The sequence below is a fragment of the Formica exsecta genome, unplaced genomic scaffold (genome assembly GCF_003651465.1).
Source record: "Formica exsecta isolate Colony F162 unplaced genomic scaffold, ASM365146v1 scaffold192, whole genome shotgun sequence".
Classification (NCBI taxonomy): domain Eukaryota; kingdom Metazoa; phylum Arthropoda; class Insecta; order Hymenoptera; family Formicidae; genus Formica; species Formica exsecta.
In genome coordinates, this window is record NW_021849218.1 from 1257237 (window position 1) to 1270587 (window position 13351).

Below are 13351 nucleotides of genomic sequence, written 5' to 3' on the forward strand. Positions count from 1 at the left end.
TTCTCAGACACGCATGGCCTTTAGAGCGCGTTTCACCTTTCGTGAGACACGACTTCGACGTTTCTCGCATCCTCGTGGACTCCTGGGAACGCCGTCGTCGTCTCATCGTCGTCGTCGCGTCTCCAATCGCCGCCGCAATCATTTTCACAACTACATGGCGGCGTTATGACAGACGTGGGAAAAAGGCGACCAGCGATACGGAACGAAAAGTTCGCTTCGATCTCGAAAGTTACGAGGAGTTTTATTTAATGTCTGTCGAACGCGCGATGATTGATTGATAAAAAAAACACACAGAAATGTTAAAGAGAGCACATGATATCGGTTAGTCAATCATTGAGTCATCATCTGAACTAAATTTGATTTGAGAAATAAATTAACTTCACGTAGAACTTATGGATAAAAAGAAAATTACAAATATGATACTGGTAGATATTGATCGATTGAGAATCCTTGACAGCCGCAATTTCTCTTAATTACAAATAGTAGAAAGCGAAGAGATTGTTTGAGTGGTGTTCTTTAATTAGGAAAAATTAAAACTTGAAGGGTTTTTATAATTTAAAGTTACAAATAGATAAATTGCAGCCTCAATAAAATTTAAAAAATTCTTCAAACTTACATTAAATTAAAAATATTACACACATTCTATTAATCGCAGAATCGAGCGTCATGTGCGCCAAGATTTCTTCAAAATAAATTAATTCTCAAGAAATACGCGGTATATCTCGATCTGTTTTTTTTTTTTTTTTTTCCAATTGATTACAAGCGACGGGAAAAATATATCGTTAAAATTCAGTGATAGAGACACGCGCTGTCATGACATCCCACCATTCAGCGGGGATCGCTGACACGTTTTTCGTACGATGATGATAAAAACCACGCATCGCTGGTTCGCTTTAACTGTGTTGGCCTACCATCCCCGACAATGATGGAAAAACAAACGACGAGCAACGAGAGGATTGCCATTGAGAAACGCAAATCCGCGCCGTGGCTTTGTATTGTCCGGCATGACCTGTCTCTTTCCCACCCGCATACTCTGTCGCTTCCCTTCTCTCTCGCTCTTGCCGATTAATTAGAAAGTTCTGCGATAAAGAGGGAGAGAGAGAAAAGGGAAACGTGAGGGGGAAGGGCCGCGGGGGAAGCGCTTCGTTGTTACATTATTCAAAACGTCCCCCTCCCTCTTCCCCCTTTTCACCCCCGCGACGAAACTCTCTGCGCTACGCTACCGCAAAACATCCGAATGCGAACTTTTGACAACGCGCGAAGTGCCGAAGCGTGTCACGCGAAATAATTAACGATCACGCGAGTTTTCTCGGGCGAGAATTAATGCGCGCGAAAGCTCGCCGGTAATTTTCGAATTGTGCGTCTCCGAAACGTCGTCGTAATCGTCGTCGTCGTGGAGATGTTTATAGTTGTAAGCGTTATGCACACGCCAACGCCTCGATTCGCGAAGTGTAAATTTATTCTCCGACACTTTGGGACCGCCAAACATTTCGTTCGCAACTTTCCGCACCGTATTACTGAGAATCGCGGCTATTGTGCATTTACGTTAACATCGAAATGTAGTATATTTGATATGAATATTTCAAAATGTATTACTTTATAACTGTTAAACTTTTCTTCGCTGTCAAACACCTAGGCTCTCTCATATTATTTTGTTTACTGTTGCAATAGAATTCGCGCGCACGTGTTTCTATGAACATTTTTATTTTTATTTGATTGAAATTACTCGAGAAAGGTGGTATAATATGGTCAGATATAAATATACATAATTAGTTATGAAAAGATCTGGTAACATATGTAATTTTTTATATAATTATATAAAATATTATTATTATTTTTCATAACTCTATATATATATTTATATCTGACCATATTATATCATTTTTTCTCGGATAATTTGAGAGAAAGAAGAAATGAAAAACATATTTATGCTCTTAAAATTATATCAAAATGCTTTATGATAATAAATTAAAATTGATAACAAATTTTTTTTTTAATATAAAAATATCATTATAGTAATTATACAATAACATCGCACAATATTTAAACAATTTTCTCGAATTATCGATAATTGCTTGATGTCAAATATTCGCATCTTGCGTTGCGTATTCGCTGAGAAGCGGCCATTGTAATTTTCGCACATAATGTGCATAAGAAACTATGACCCTAAACTCATTTTTTATAATAGCGATTCTAGGCCCCCCTACTCATCGCAAGGCCACCCGCGGGCCCCGACCCGCAATTGGTCCGGTCCCCGCAATAATCGGCTCTCCTCGGCCAGTCAGTAGTCCTTCGCTCTCTCGTGTCAATCGAGCTTATGAGAAAAATCGAGAACCCCGCAGAGCAATTCTGCGTCTTGCGACCAATCGAAAGTCTTCGCGTTACAAAGCTTCGACGTTTTTTTATCCACGTCTTATTCCGCTTTCTAAGCCGGACGTGATTTTTCGCGTCACCTTTTGTCTCGTCGCTTTGCCTCGGCCTCGTCTTTTTGACCATTTACATGACTCCTTTATGCCGCCCATTATCGCCTCGTTAAAGCAAATATCCGATTTGGCTCGCCGACCCGAAAATCGCGTTCGACAGCGTCATTTCCCCTTCCGGTATTCTATGAGATACTCTTTATGCCGTAGACTAAAGAAGCCCAGATATTGCGATATTTCAACGCGAGTTCTTTGACTTTCACGTAGATAAATATTGCACATTCACTTGCTTACAGAACGTTAACAAAAGATATTTAATAGCAATTGGTTTTAGTAGCAATCTTGTTTTAAATATGGCAATGTAATAAATAGTTTAAAAATAAAAAAAATTGAGATTTTAGAAAAAAATATTTAATGAGTTTGGAGTTTCTTTGATTTTATACAAGTATAATTCCAAAGAGATTTTATTAAAACGATAATAGAGCAATCTGAAAGATGTATACTTGACGCTGTATTATGTATATATTTAATTTATTTATATTATATATGTTAATATTTTATTTATATGTATTTAATTTACATATATCATTCATATATCTTATTTATATATTTAATTTAGTTTTGCGAGAGAATTGGAATGATATATATTCATAGTCGCAAATTTTAGTGCATTACGAAATAAAAGCTAAGAATACAATGTTGAAAGAATAGTTGACGCTTATCAATATGACCCCAGATCGTATGCAAGATTAAGAGATAACCGTAACGCCGAGCAGCTCCGTTGCGTTGTTGTTTCTTTATAGCTCAATCTTCCAGCGCGGAAGCATTAAGAGCATAGGGACAGTTTCAGAGAAACTCGGCTGCTCTAGACACTTCCTCGATAAATACGACTTCCTCAAGGTCTCACCGACGCAGCTAAGAGAAGGCAACGAACCCATCCAGGTATCGAACTCGCGCGTGAAAAGTAATCTTCAAGGACGCGCCATTAAAGCGAGGAGTCTCTTTCTTCCCTTTTAATTACGCGCTTCCGGCATTCCGACACCGCGAGTTGTTCCCATTAAGAAAGCCGGGTAAAGTAGCTCTCCGGTCGAAGTTTCCGCAGGGGCCAACGCACGCCGTGGGGCCGAGAAGGCGAGAGAGCGCATAACTAGATCCAACCTCGAACCCGACGCGACGGGTCCAAGGGAATATCTATAAAAGCACCAAGTTCCTCCCTATTCCCCTGAACTTGGTCTCCAACGCGTCGTATTTATAGAAATGCCGCGAGCCGTCCGCGTATATACGCGCACCACGTGGTTTACATACGCGCGCCGGTCGTGGAGGATTAGATTATAACGGGTGGCCACGAGGAAGGAAATCCCTGGACCAGCAGCACGAGAAAGTGCGGGCACATGCTTTGACATGTGATATAGATTACCGCTCCGTGTTTAATCTTGTCTTGTGTATAAGAAGTTAGTAAATTGTAGCTGAATCTTGTGTAAATATATATTTTTTCATAAAAATTTAGAATATTTTAATTCTCTTTATTTATCAAATTAAAATTAAGAATAATAGATAATAACGCCATAAATAATTAAATAAATCTGTAAAGTAGTTTTCAACGAATAATTTACAAGGCTTTTTAGAACAGCAAGAAACATTGCGGGGTAACGTGTAATAAAAACATATTGACAAGAGCGATCATAATTAATTTAGAAAACAATAATATCTCGTCAATGTATCCTACAAAATGTGCTCGATGAAAAAAAGAATCGTTAATAATCCTAATTAGATCGATCTCAGTGACAGGTACACTCGTGGCAAAGTCCAATTTCCTTCTCGCTTCTCGCATGCAGGGAGACACAGCGTAGTGACCTTTTGTCAGATAATCTACGAGGTGTCGTCGATGATTGTCCGGAAAGGGGACCGGCCACCTTACACTTCCAAAGAGGAAGGAGACGCTCGGTAGTGACCCTTGGTCAGGTAGCCGGTGCTGAGAGTCGGATCCGTTCTCTCCCCTCCCCGTCCTGCTCTTCTGACAAGTGAACGGCCGACAAAGCCATATAATAATACGAGCAGATTATCGTTTCGAAAGGTGTGTTCGCACCTCTCAGGAGGAGGGTCTCGGACAATAATGGACAATGGACCAGGAAACCGACACCGCAAACAACATAAATTTTCGTCGCAGCGCCTTCTCGGACAGTCTCGGCTTACCGGACACCTCCGTGCCCCTCTTCTTTTTTTTTTCACGAGCGCAACTCGACGCTGCCCCCTGCTTTTCTTCGACGGCGACCGTCCCACCCCGGTAAAATTGTCCGGCCACCGTGGACGCGCGCTTGTAAATCCATTATTTTGAATACAAGTCGAAGCGAGACCCGATCCTCTTCAGAATCCTCTTCTATCCTCTATAGAATCGCTATTTAAGGAAGCCAAATATTTTCATTTGTAGCGACGTTAAGTCGATGGACGGAGGTTTATCCGCACAGCACGTAACTGCAAATTACTCTTTTCCTCTTTTAATTTACTACACATATATTGGAATCTCTCTTTGAATATCGTCCATATATAAATAAAATTTGGAAGAATTTTTTGAATCATCTTTACGTATTGCTAACATTTTTTAATTACTGGAGAGCTTCAAAAAAAAAAAAAAAAATTGTTTCCTTTTATTTTAGAGGATATCAGGATCGATGAAAAAGAAATATCGATCGCGCATTCTTCCGTTCATCGTGAGAGAGAACGGCCATTCGCTCGCGGTTCCGCGATCTTAACCCCTTTTTAAGGGTGGGTGTAGCACGGAGGCCAATAAACCGGGTCGACCGAGCCTCGCGAACGTACCAGACGACATCGTATTTCAGCCGAAATTGCCCACCGGCAGATTGGATGGACGATATACAGCCCTGTTGTTACCGAGTTCGGAGAAACCGACGTCGTCTGTCCTGGTCCGTCTGTAAGGACATCGCGAGGATTGAAAGAGAGTCCGATGAGTAATTAATGTCTGTCCCTATAATGTGTAGTCCGCTCTATTTTCCCCTGCAGCTTCTTCGATACTTCGTATCAGAAACGTACCTCTCGCCAGTTTCTCTTCTCGCGTATATATCCGATGATTAACTTGGTGCGAGCTTACTTTGCGAAAGTTTAAGTGCGAGCAAGTCTCCGTTTTATTCATTTTTCCGTGCCATCGAATCTGCTAATTTTCTGTTAATTTTATTTGTGAAATAAAAAGGTGTTTAAAATATAATTAATTATTAATTATCTGTTTAATTTGGTTTTTCTTATCATTTCCATACGAATAGCTCAAGTTCCATGTTTTCATTTTTACGAATAACAGATGGATCATTAAGTTTTATTTCTTATTCACTATATTGGCTATCTTTAATCTATCTTTAATGCATTGCGAAGCGAAAAAGTCTAATTACGCTCACGAGAATCGTTTCTTTTTTTCGGGTGGAAAAAGAGTTTATCAGGGCAAGTGTTGACATTCAGTAGCGAATATCAATGCAACATCCGACGGTGATGATGAGTGGTGCCATCTCGATATTGGTTCACGAACTGATCGATTTCTCGAATATATGTGTTGCATTGAATTATTAATTAAAACATATTAATGAAAATATCGCATATATATTAATTTTGATTAACATTGTCACATTAATTATACCGCGACGAATCAATATATCAATATCTTCATTTGAATTCCTTTCATTAGAAATCGACACGTTACCGCGCGCCAATTAAATTATCTGTTCATTAAACGCATAATAAAATACCAGTGAATATTATTGAATATTATTTCCATTACAAAAACCTCAATTTCGATTAACTTATAATATTAAAATCCTCGTGCAAATATTGATAATGCGATCATAAATACTACACCGGATTCAATCACGCTGACCCGAAATCAACCCAAAGTGTATCTCTTTTACCGCCGTTGCAATTAATATTACACCCATCCACATCGCACACGCTTGCGAGCTTTTTTGTTTGGAGAATCTAGAGTTCCTTCCTCTTACCTGGTCGCGTGGCTGGGGATTCCGACACGGCGCGGGGAGGGAGAGAAAGGGACGGGTGAGAAGAGGGATCGCGAGGAGGAGGAAAGGGTTCGGCCACGCGCCGCGCCCGGCGCCCTAAACGTTAATCTAGGAAATCAAATCAAAGCGGCTTTTTTAGCCGAGGAGTCTCCTCGGAGACGTCTCGGAGAGAGAGAGAGAGAGAGAGAGAGACGGATTCGAAAGAGGGGCGGGAGGAAGAGAGGAAGAAGGGCCGCTTCCGACGGGTCGCATCAAAGACAATATCCAGCGCGTACGCGCAAAAGGCGCATATGTCGCGCACGTGCCGGCGGGGGGCAAAGCTTCAGCGCTCTCTGTTTGCTAAATAACATCCTCGTGAGTATCTCTGGGACTGGATATAGGGCGCGCAAGAAACCCCTCTCGGCGGGCGTAATCGCGAGCTCATTAACCTCCGCCGCGCGGCGTTTCATCAAGCGCTCAGAAAAAGAAGACCTTGCTTCGAATTAACGTAACAAAGATATATCCGCGTGCTTTCTTTCACGGATAAACTGAATGCGAGAACATAAAGTTATTCAAGCGAGGAAATCATTTATATCATGATTACGTTAAGAAAAGAATGATCTTTACCGACCCAAGCTCGGTGTTTGCTATACGTAACGTCAAATTTCCTTACATTACGTTTTTTAAATTGCGATGGCACCTGTAAAATAATGATTGACATTTGTGGGAGAAAGATGGCAGTTGGAATCTAAACAATTGTCATTTGATTTTTCCTTAACGTAATTATGGTAAAAATGATTTTCTGGCGTGAATAATTTTGTTTTCGCGTTTAATTTATCTGCGAAACAAAGCACACATATGTATATATCTTTGTTACGTTAATTCATAGCAAACCGCAAATGCAACAATTAAAGAAAACGCGTGGTCAGTTTAAGGACCTTCCGGCGATTAATGACTATGCGGGCCGGTCAGTTAACTAGTTAACAGATTATTCGGTCTTTAAAGATTAACACTTGAAGGGTTATCGCGTTATTGCGATTCGGATTATGCGGAATACCTGCGGCGACTCCATTGACTAGGACATTATGTGGTTATCGCACGTGGATAGAAACAAAACGCAAATGGCGCATGATTTACAGCATTAGACATGTCTCGCAGTCATGTATTTTGTAATTTAAAATTTGCAAAAGATGCATGATAAATAGAAAAGATCAGATTTTCTTCCAATTTTCTTGTATGATGTCATATATACAATTTTGTATCCAAAAATACGTCGAAAGGATATCGTTTTCTGTTAATGTTTAAGAAATCATCATCACGAATACGAATGCATGATATAAAAAAGCTCGCATGTTATTGCCGTATATGGCATACATAACATTTAAATATTATTCAAATTTTTTGATAGTAATAAAGCATAAACGAAAATGCCTTCGAATTAAACGCCCTGAATTTAAATCACAAATAAAAAATAAAATCAATTAGTCCAATATATAAATAAATTTCAGGAGATTCAGTATATTTGAAAATCTTTTTAAGAAGAATCTTTTTATAACATTTAAATTATAGCGAGCGAAAAATTAATTTTTTATGATACATTAATGATCTATTTAGTTAATGCTCTTTCAATAATAATCGCCGACATTACTCGCGACGGTTGACGTCGACTTTGCGAGAGAATATATTCGCGATTGTCGGATGACCAGATAACTCGTAAACACTTGTCCGTTTTGCATAGTCGTTACGGACGAGCACGCGATCTTACGATAAGATATATTCGATAAGTAAGTGCGCGAGATCTATTTACCGCTGTCTGTCCATGGTATACGTACGTAAAAGGGATAGGGGCGGGTAATCGAGTGACGCAAACATCGCCTCGAGGATAATCCCGAGTTTGCAAACACGAATTTGAAGCCTCGAAAGGCTTGAGGCTGCGAAATTTGCCGCGTCGAATCTCTGGACATTGCGGAAATTTTTTCTAACTCGATTGATTCCCCCGTCGCGGGAATCATCTCAAAGAATCACGATGTCACTCAACGCCGACGAGAACTCACCTTGACGTATAAAGATGTCATCGTTGATTCGTCAAGCGATGGATATTATTTGATGAAACAAAGTCGTCAGTCGTCAATTAATTGGTCGAGAGATAAATACCGACTTTTATCATTACCGCGGAAGGAAAATCTTTTTTCTCGATATCGTCTCTCGGAGAGGTCGCTTCCACGAGAGAGAGAAATTAATCTCGGAGATCTTTTTCCGGTCATTATAAAAACGACTATTGATTATATTTAAGGGGACCGTACACGTACACAAACACACACACCATCCGCCGACACTGACACTGTCTCTCATTGATTTCGCCTCCTCAAGGTGGTAGATACGCAAACTCGCGAATCAGTAATATTATCGTCTTCTTGTTCCTAATCACGACCGATCGATTCCGGTCGCGCGCTATCATCGGTCTCCTTCGTCTTACGAGTCACGACCCGGCGCATTCGCGGATCGAATTTGCCCATCGATCTTACGATCCCCGTGACGCGAGTCAACCGATGGGGGTAATCGCGAGGGGTGCGAGGGGATAATCGGTGGCCGAGAAAATATTCCGGTATGTTTTCGCGGCGGCGTCATCGCGCGAACTAAAGAATATCGCAGTTGTAATTAAGAAAACGGAGCCGCCGCCGCCGCCGCCGTCGCCGTCGCCGCCGCTCCGTGGGGGCGAGGGGGTGCCTCGCGGGGGCGTCGCGGGGGCGGATGGTTACCGACGGGGGGGTAGCAGTCGCGGGGGTGGAAAAGTTTCTGAAAAACGCGCGCATGACAATGCCGCCCTTCCTAAGCTCACCCCGCGCCCTCCATCTTCTCCTCCTTCTCCTCTCTCGTTCTTTTTCTCTCTTTCTCTCTCTCATGCCCTCTCTTCTCCTTCACCGCCTCCACTCTCTTCGCTTGGTGGGGGCTGTCGCGGACTAATTAAAAATTCAGCCGACGACGAGTTACCCGAAGACGTTGGCCTTCCATCCCTCTTTTCCCTCTTTCGCTCTCGTTCGACCTCTCCTTCTCTCTCTCTCTCTCTCTCTCTCCCTTCTAGTTCATTCACTCGCTCGCGCACACTTTCTCTTTCTCTCTGTACCCCATCCCGTCTTTCTTTCTCTCTCGCTTAACTTTCTCGCCGTCTTTCGTAGCTTTTTTACCTTCCCTTCCCGTCGTCGGCCACGCGACTGCCGATCCTTTTCACTTTTTTCTTTTTTTCGTCGCGCCACGCCACGAGGCGCGACCGCGCGTTTACCTCATCGACAGGTTGCCCTCTTCATCGAGACGCTAGTTTGCCGAGTTAATTACCGGATCGTGACCGGAATACCGACTCGATGCGGAAAACTTGTATTATGACTGCCGCATTCGATTATTTTCTTTCGGGAAAGCGTCAGGGAATTAATTGCAAGTAAGATTGATTTTCAAATTCGTTCTTCTTTCTATTCGTTTTGTTTCTCGCGCAAACGTAGACCGCGATGACGCGCAACGTCAATGGAATCGAAATGGATGTATAAAATGATTAGGATCGAAGTGGAGCGTACCGGACTCGCGTGACTCGATTGAAAACGATTTACGACGATCCGATCACGGAAGGATTTGCGGGCCGCCGATGAGAGTTTCTCGTTACAAATGGTACGGATTTGTCGACGGCGGTTAACAACCGAGGGAGAGAGAGAGAGAGAGAGAGAGAAAGAGAGATTGCTTTTGATCCGAGGAAAACTTGAAATCGAGCTACGACGACAGATCGATTGAATCTGCAAGTAATTACGCTTCCATTAATCAACGTTGTTTTTATAATATATAAAGTAAATATTTAAAGAAGTCAAGAAATGTATGAAATATCGGGTGACTTTGTCCAAAACATTCTTCTCTTTACCATTTTTGTCCAAGATAATAAATATAAATACTTAATCGTGATGTATTTCTCAAATATAAGTAGTTTTGAGGCAAAACAAATATTTATATTTTTTATATTCGCGATTAGAATTTGACGGTAAGCTCGTCTCGTGCGTGTTTTTCATCCTGAAACCGTTGTTTTCCGATAGACAGATATTATAACTGCAAGTGATTCGACCAACTCTAGTTCTTCTGATTCTTTGTCTCTTTTAAATTTCAATTATAGAGAAAGGCAAACAATTACGCAAAGTTAACTAACGTTGCTGAGAAGCCATTCATTCTTCTTACAGGCATTTATCGACAATACAATTAAATTCTAATTATCGTAAACATTCGCGAATTATTTGGCTTCGAGAGCAATCGCATCGAGAGAAAGAAAGAGAGAGAGAGAGAGAGAGAGGAGATAACGGGAATACATTATCAAATCTAATCTAATCGCATCATTATAGGCGGTAAAAAGCAGCGCGACAGCCTGGCTTAAAGGCTTAAGAAACATCGTAAAGTAGGCGAAGAGCTTTACGATTTTAAATACATACGCGTTAATTTGTACGCGTCGTTTCTCGTTTAACCGCGCGAATTCATAAACATGGTAAATCATGATCGCGAAGACGTGTCCTTTAATCGCGCGACTCTCATACCCGTCGTTACACGTCGATCGAAACGGACACACTTGTCAGTTAAATACAAAGCTATTCGCCCAAGTGACCGACGATGATTCCGATCACGTGTTGTCGGTATTTGTTGGCGAAAAATTACATGTGTGTATACATCGGTATGTAAACACCTGCGAAAACACGCGGTCGTGTCGGCCGACGGGCGAATCATTCCTACGGGCTTTTCTTTTTCTCTCTCGTCACTCACCTTGCGCGATCCTGACCGCGGGCATTTTGATCCTCATGGTGGCGTTTGCGATCTTCGACTATCGTCGCGTGAATTTCACCGTTTCTCGGACAACAACGAGAGCCTGGGCCCCGGGACGGAGTCGAAAGGGGGATGATTGTTGCTGTTGTTGTTATTGTTGACGCCAGTCGTCGTGTCTTCCTGAATCACATCCGCGGGGACGAGATGAGGAAGGAGGAAGCGACGAAGAGCGCGCGTCGGTGTCAGGAACAGCGGGACAAAGGACCCGATCTTGGCCGTCGTCACGCTTCCGCCCTCCTCCCTCTCACCTCCGCCGCGCGTTTTCGCCCGCCGCGAACAAGTCCATCCGATTTTTTTTTTCCCGGGGATATCGAAAACACTGTCCTTTTTCCCTTTGGAAAACACACGCGCGCGCGCGCGTTCTTCTACCTGCGGCCGCTCTCTCCTCGTTTATCCGACACTTGTCACCTAGACACTTGTTTGTCAACTGTCAATGTCGGTCCTCATGTTCCTCGTCGGTCGCGCTACTCCGCGACTGCACCGCGTCTACCAACGACATATGACAGACGGGGCTAACCCCGATCGAGACGATCCGCCCGCACCCAGTGCGGACCGACGTGGACGACGGTGGCACCCTTCGCGATTGACAGCAAGTCTCTCTCTCTCTCGACGCAATCTATCCGCCCGAAATTTATTACACGGGATCGCAAAAACACTCTCGAACGCGATCAACGGCGTTCACAGTCTCACACAGATTTCCCGCGGACGAGAATCACGTCGTCGTCGGAATTGACTCTGTTTCTCGTCAACCGCTCGCTCACATTTCAGCCCGGCCGACACGGTAGCCTTGGAGACCGGGATAAGAAAAGAAAAAAAAAAAAGGTAAATATAAACAAGTCCAAAAGCGTCGCGCCGCGAGTGTCCCGCAGGCGCGATATGTATGTATTTCGCTGGGAGTTCGATGAACCGGAGATCTCGGAGACGGTCGTCGTCCAGCGATATCCTCGAATCCTTCGACGTCCTCACACACACTTTCTCTCTCTCTCTTTCTCTCTCTCTCTTTCTATCTATCTTCGTCTTCTGTTTTCGTTATTTTTAATTGCCGGCCTGGTACACCCGCGGTCCCTGGACTACGCGCGATCGCGGTAGTGACGTCGATGTACTGCAACAGCACCGCGTTCTCGTGCTAGGGTGGACCTGACGTTGCGTCGCCTGATGTTGATGCGACCTGGTGACGACGCGGGTGCTGGATGCCTGATGCCGGCGTGGACCGGAGCGACGACGGTCCAGCATGGGTCGTATCGCCGAGTGGACTGTGCCGGACTGTGCGCGCCTCTAGTCGTGTGCCGTGCGGGACCTGGTGTGTGTCGGGCACTGCGCTCGGCTTCGGACGCGCTCGGTTCGCCTCGGCGCCGAGGCCGGACACCCCACGCGCTCTCGGGGTAGTTTTCACCCCCTCCCCCCGTGGTGGGGGTAAAGGCTCTCCCTCTCTCTCTTTCCCCTCGCCGTCTCTCGCTCCCTCCCTGCCTCCCCTTTCGCTTCCCTTTCTATACCCCTCCGTTTTCTCTCTCATCCCCTCCCGTGCTCGCTGTCTCTCTCTCTGTGTCTCTGTATCTCTCTCTTTCACTCTCTCTCTCTCTCTCCCTCCCTTCCACTCGCACTCGCTATAGCCGCGCAAACACGCCCGCACACTTTCGTCTTTCTCTTCTCTCGTCTACCGTCTGGCTGCCAGATCCGCTCCTCTCGCTTCCACCTCCTCTCACGCTTCGCCGAGACTTCACTCAACGGCATCGGCCGGGTCCTTGTCTCGCGCGCAAAGATAACCGCGAAGAGGGAGAGACCCCGGCGCCTTCTCTCGCGCGGTTATCTCCGGCGCGGCGAGAGTGGAAGGGGCAAGACGCGCTTTTTTTTTTTCCAAAACGCAACCCTTTCCTCGCGTCGCGGCGCGAACGCGGCGGATACGATTTTTTCCGGCGCGTTTCAACGGACGCGCGCCAAGGCAACTAACGGTTCCGTATCCGGCGCGCGAAAACTCGTCTTGTGTATATAGGGTGTCTGGGAAAAAAAAATTGTCAAGCTGATATATTTCGATAATAACAGCAATAGGCGCGGAGTATTAACAATAAAGTGGGAAAACTGGCAGATAAAAGCCAAGGC

General features: G+C 44.0%; 1 protein-coding gene across 2 annotated transcripts in view; it reads right to left on the reverse strand.

Annotated features, from left to right (window-relative positions):
- LOC115233998 (B-cell lymphoma/leukemia 11A) overlaps nt 1-12556 on the reverse strand; it is a 33561-nt gene extending 21005 nt beyond the window's left edge. For both annotated transcript variants that reach the window (XM_029804678.1, XM_029804677.1), the window contains exon 1: nt 11195-12556. In XM_029804678.1, the coding sequence (XP_029660538.1) occupies nt 11195-11231 (37 nt within the window). In that variant the 5' untranslated portion in view covers nt 11232-12556. The remainder of the gene's footprint in view (nt 1-11194) is intronic.
- Between the last annotated feature and the right edge of the window lie 795 nt (nt 12557-13351).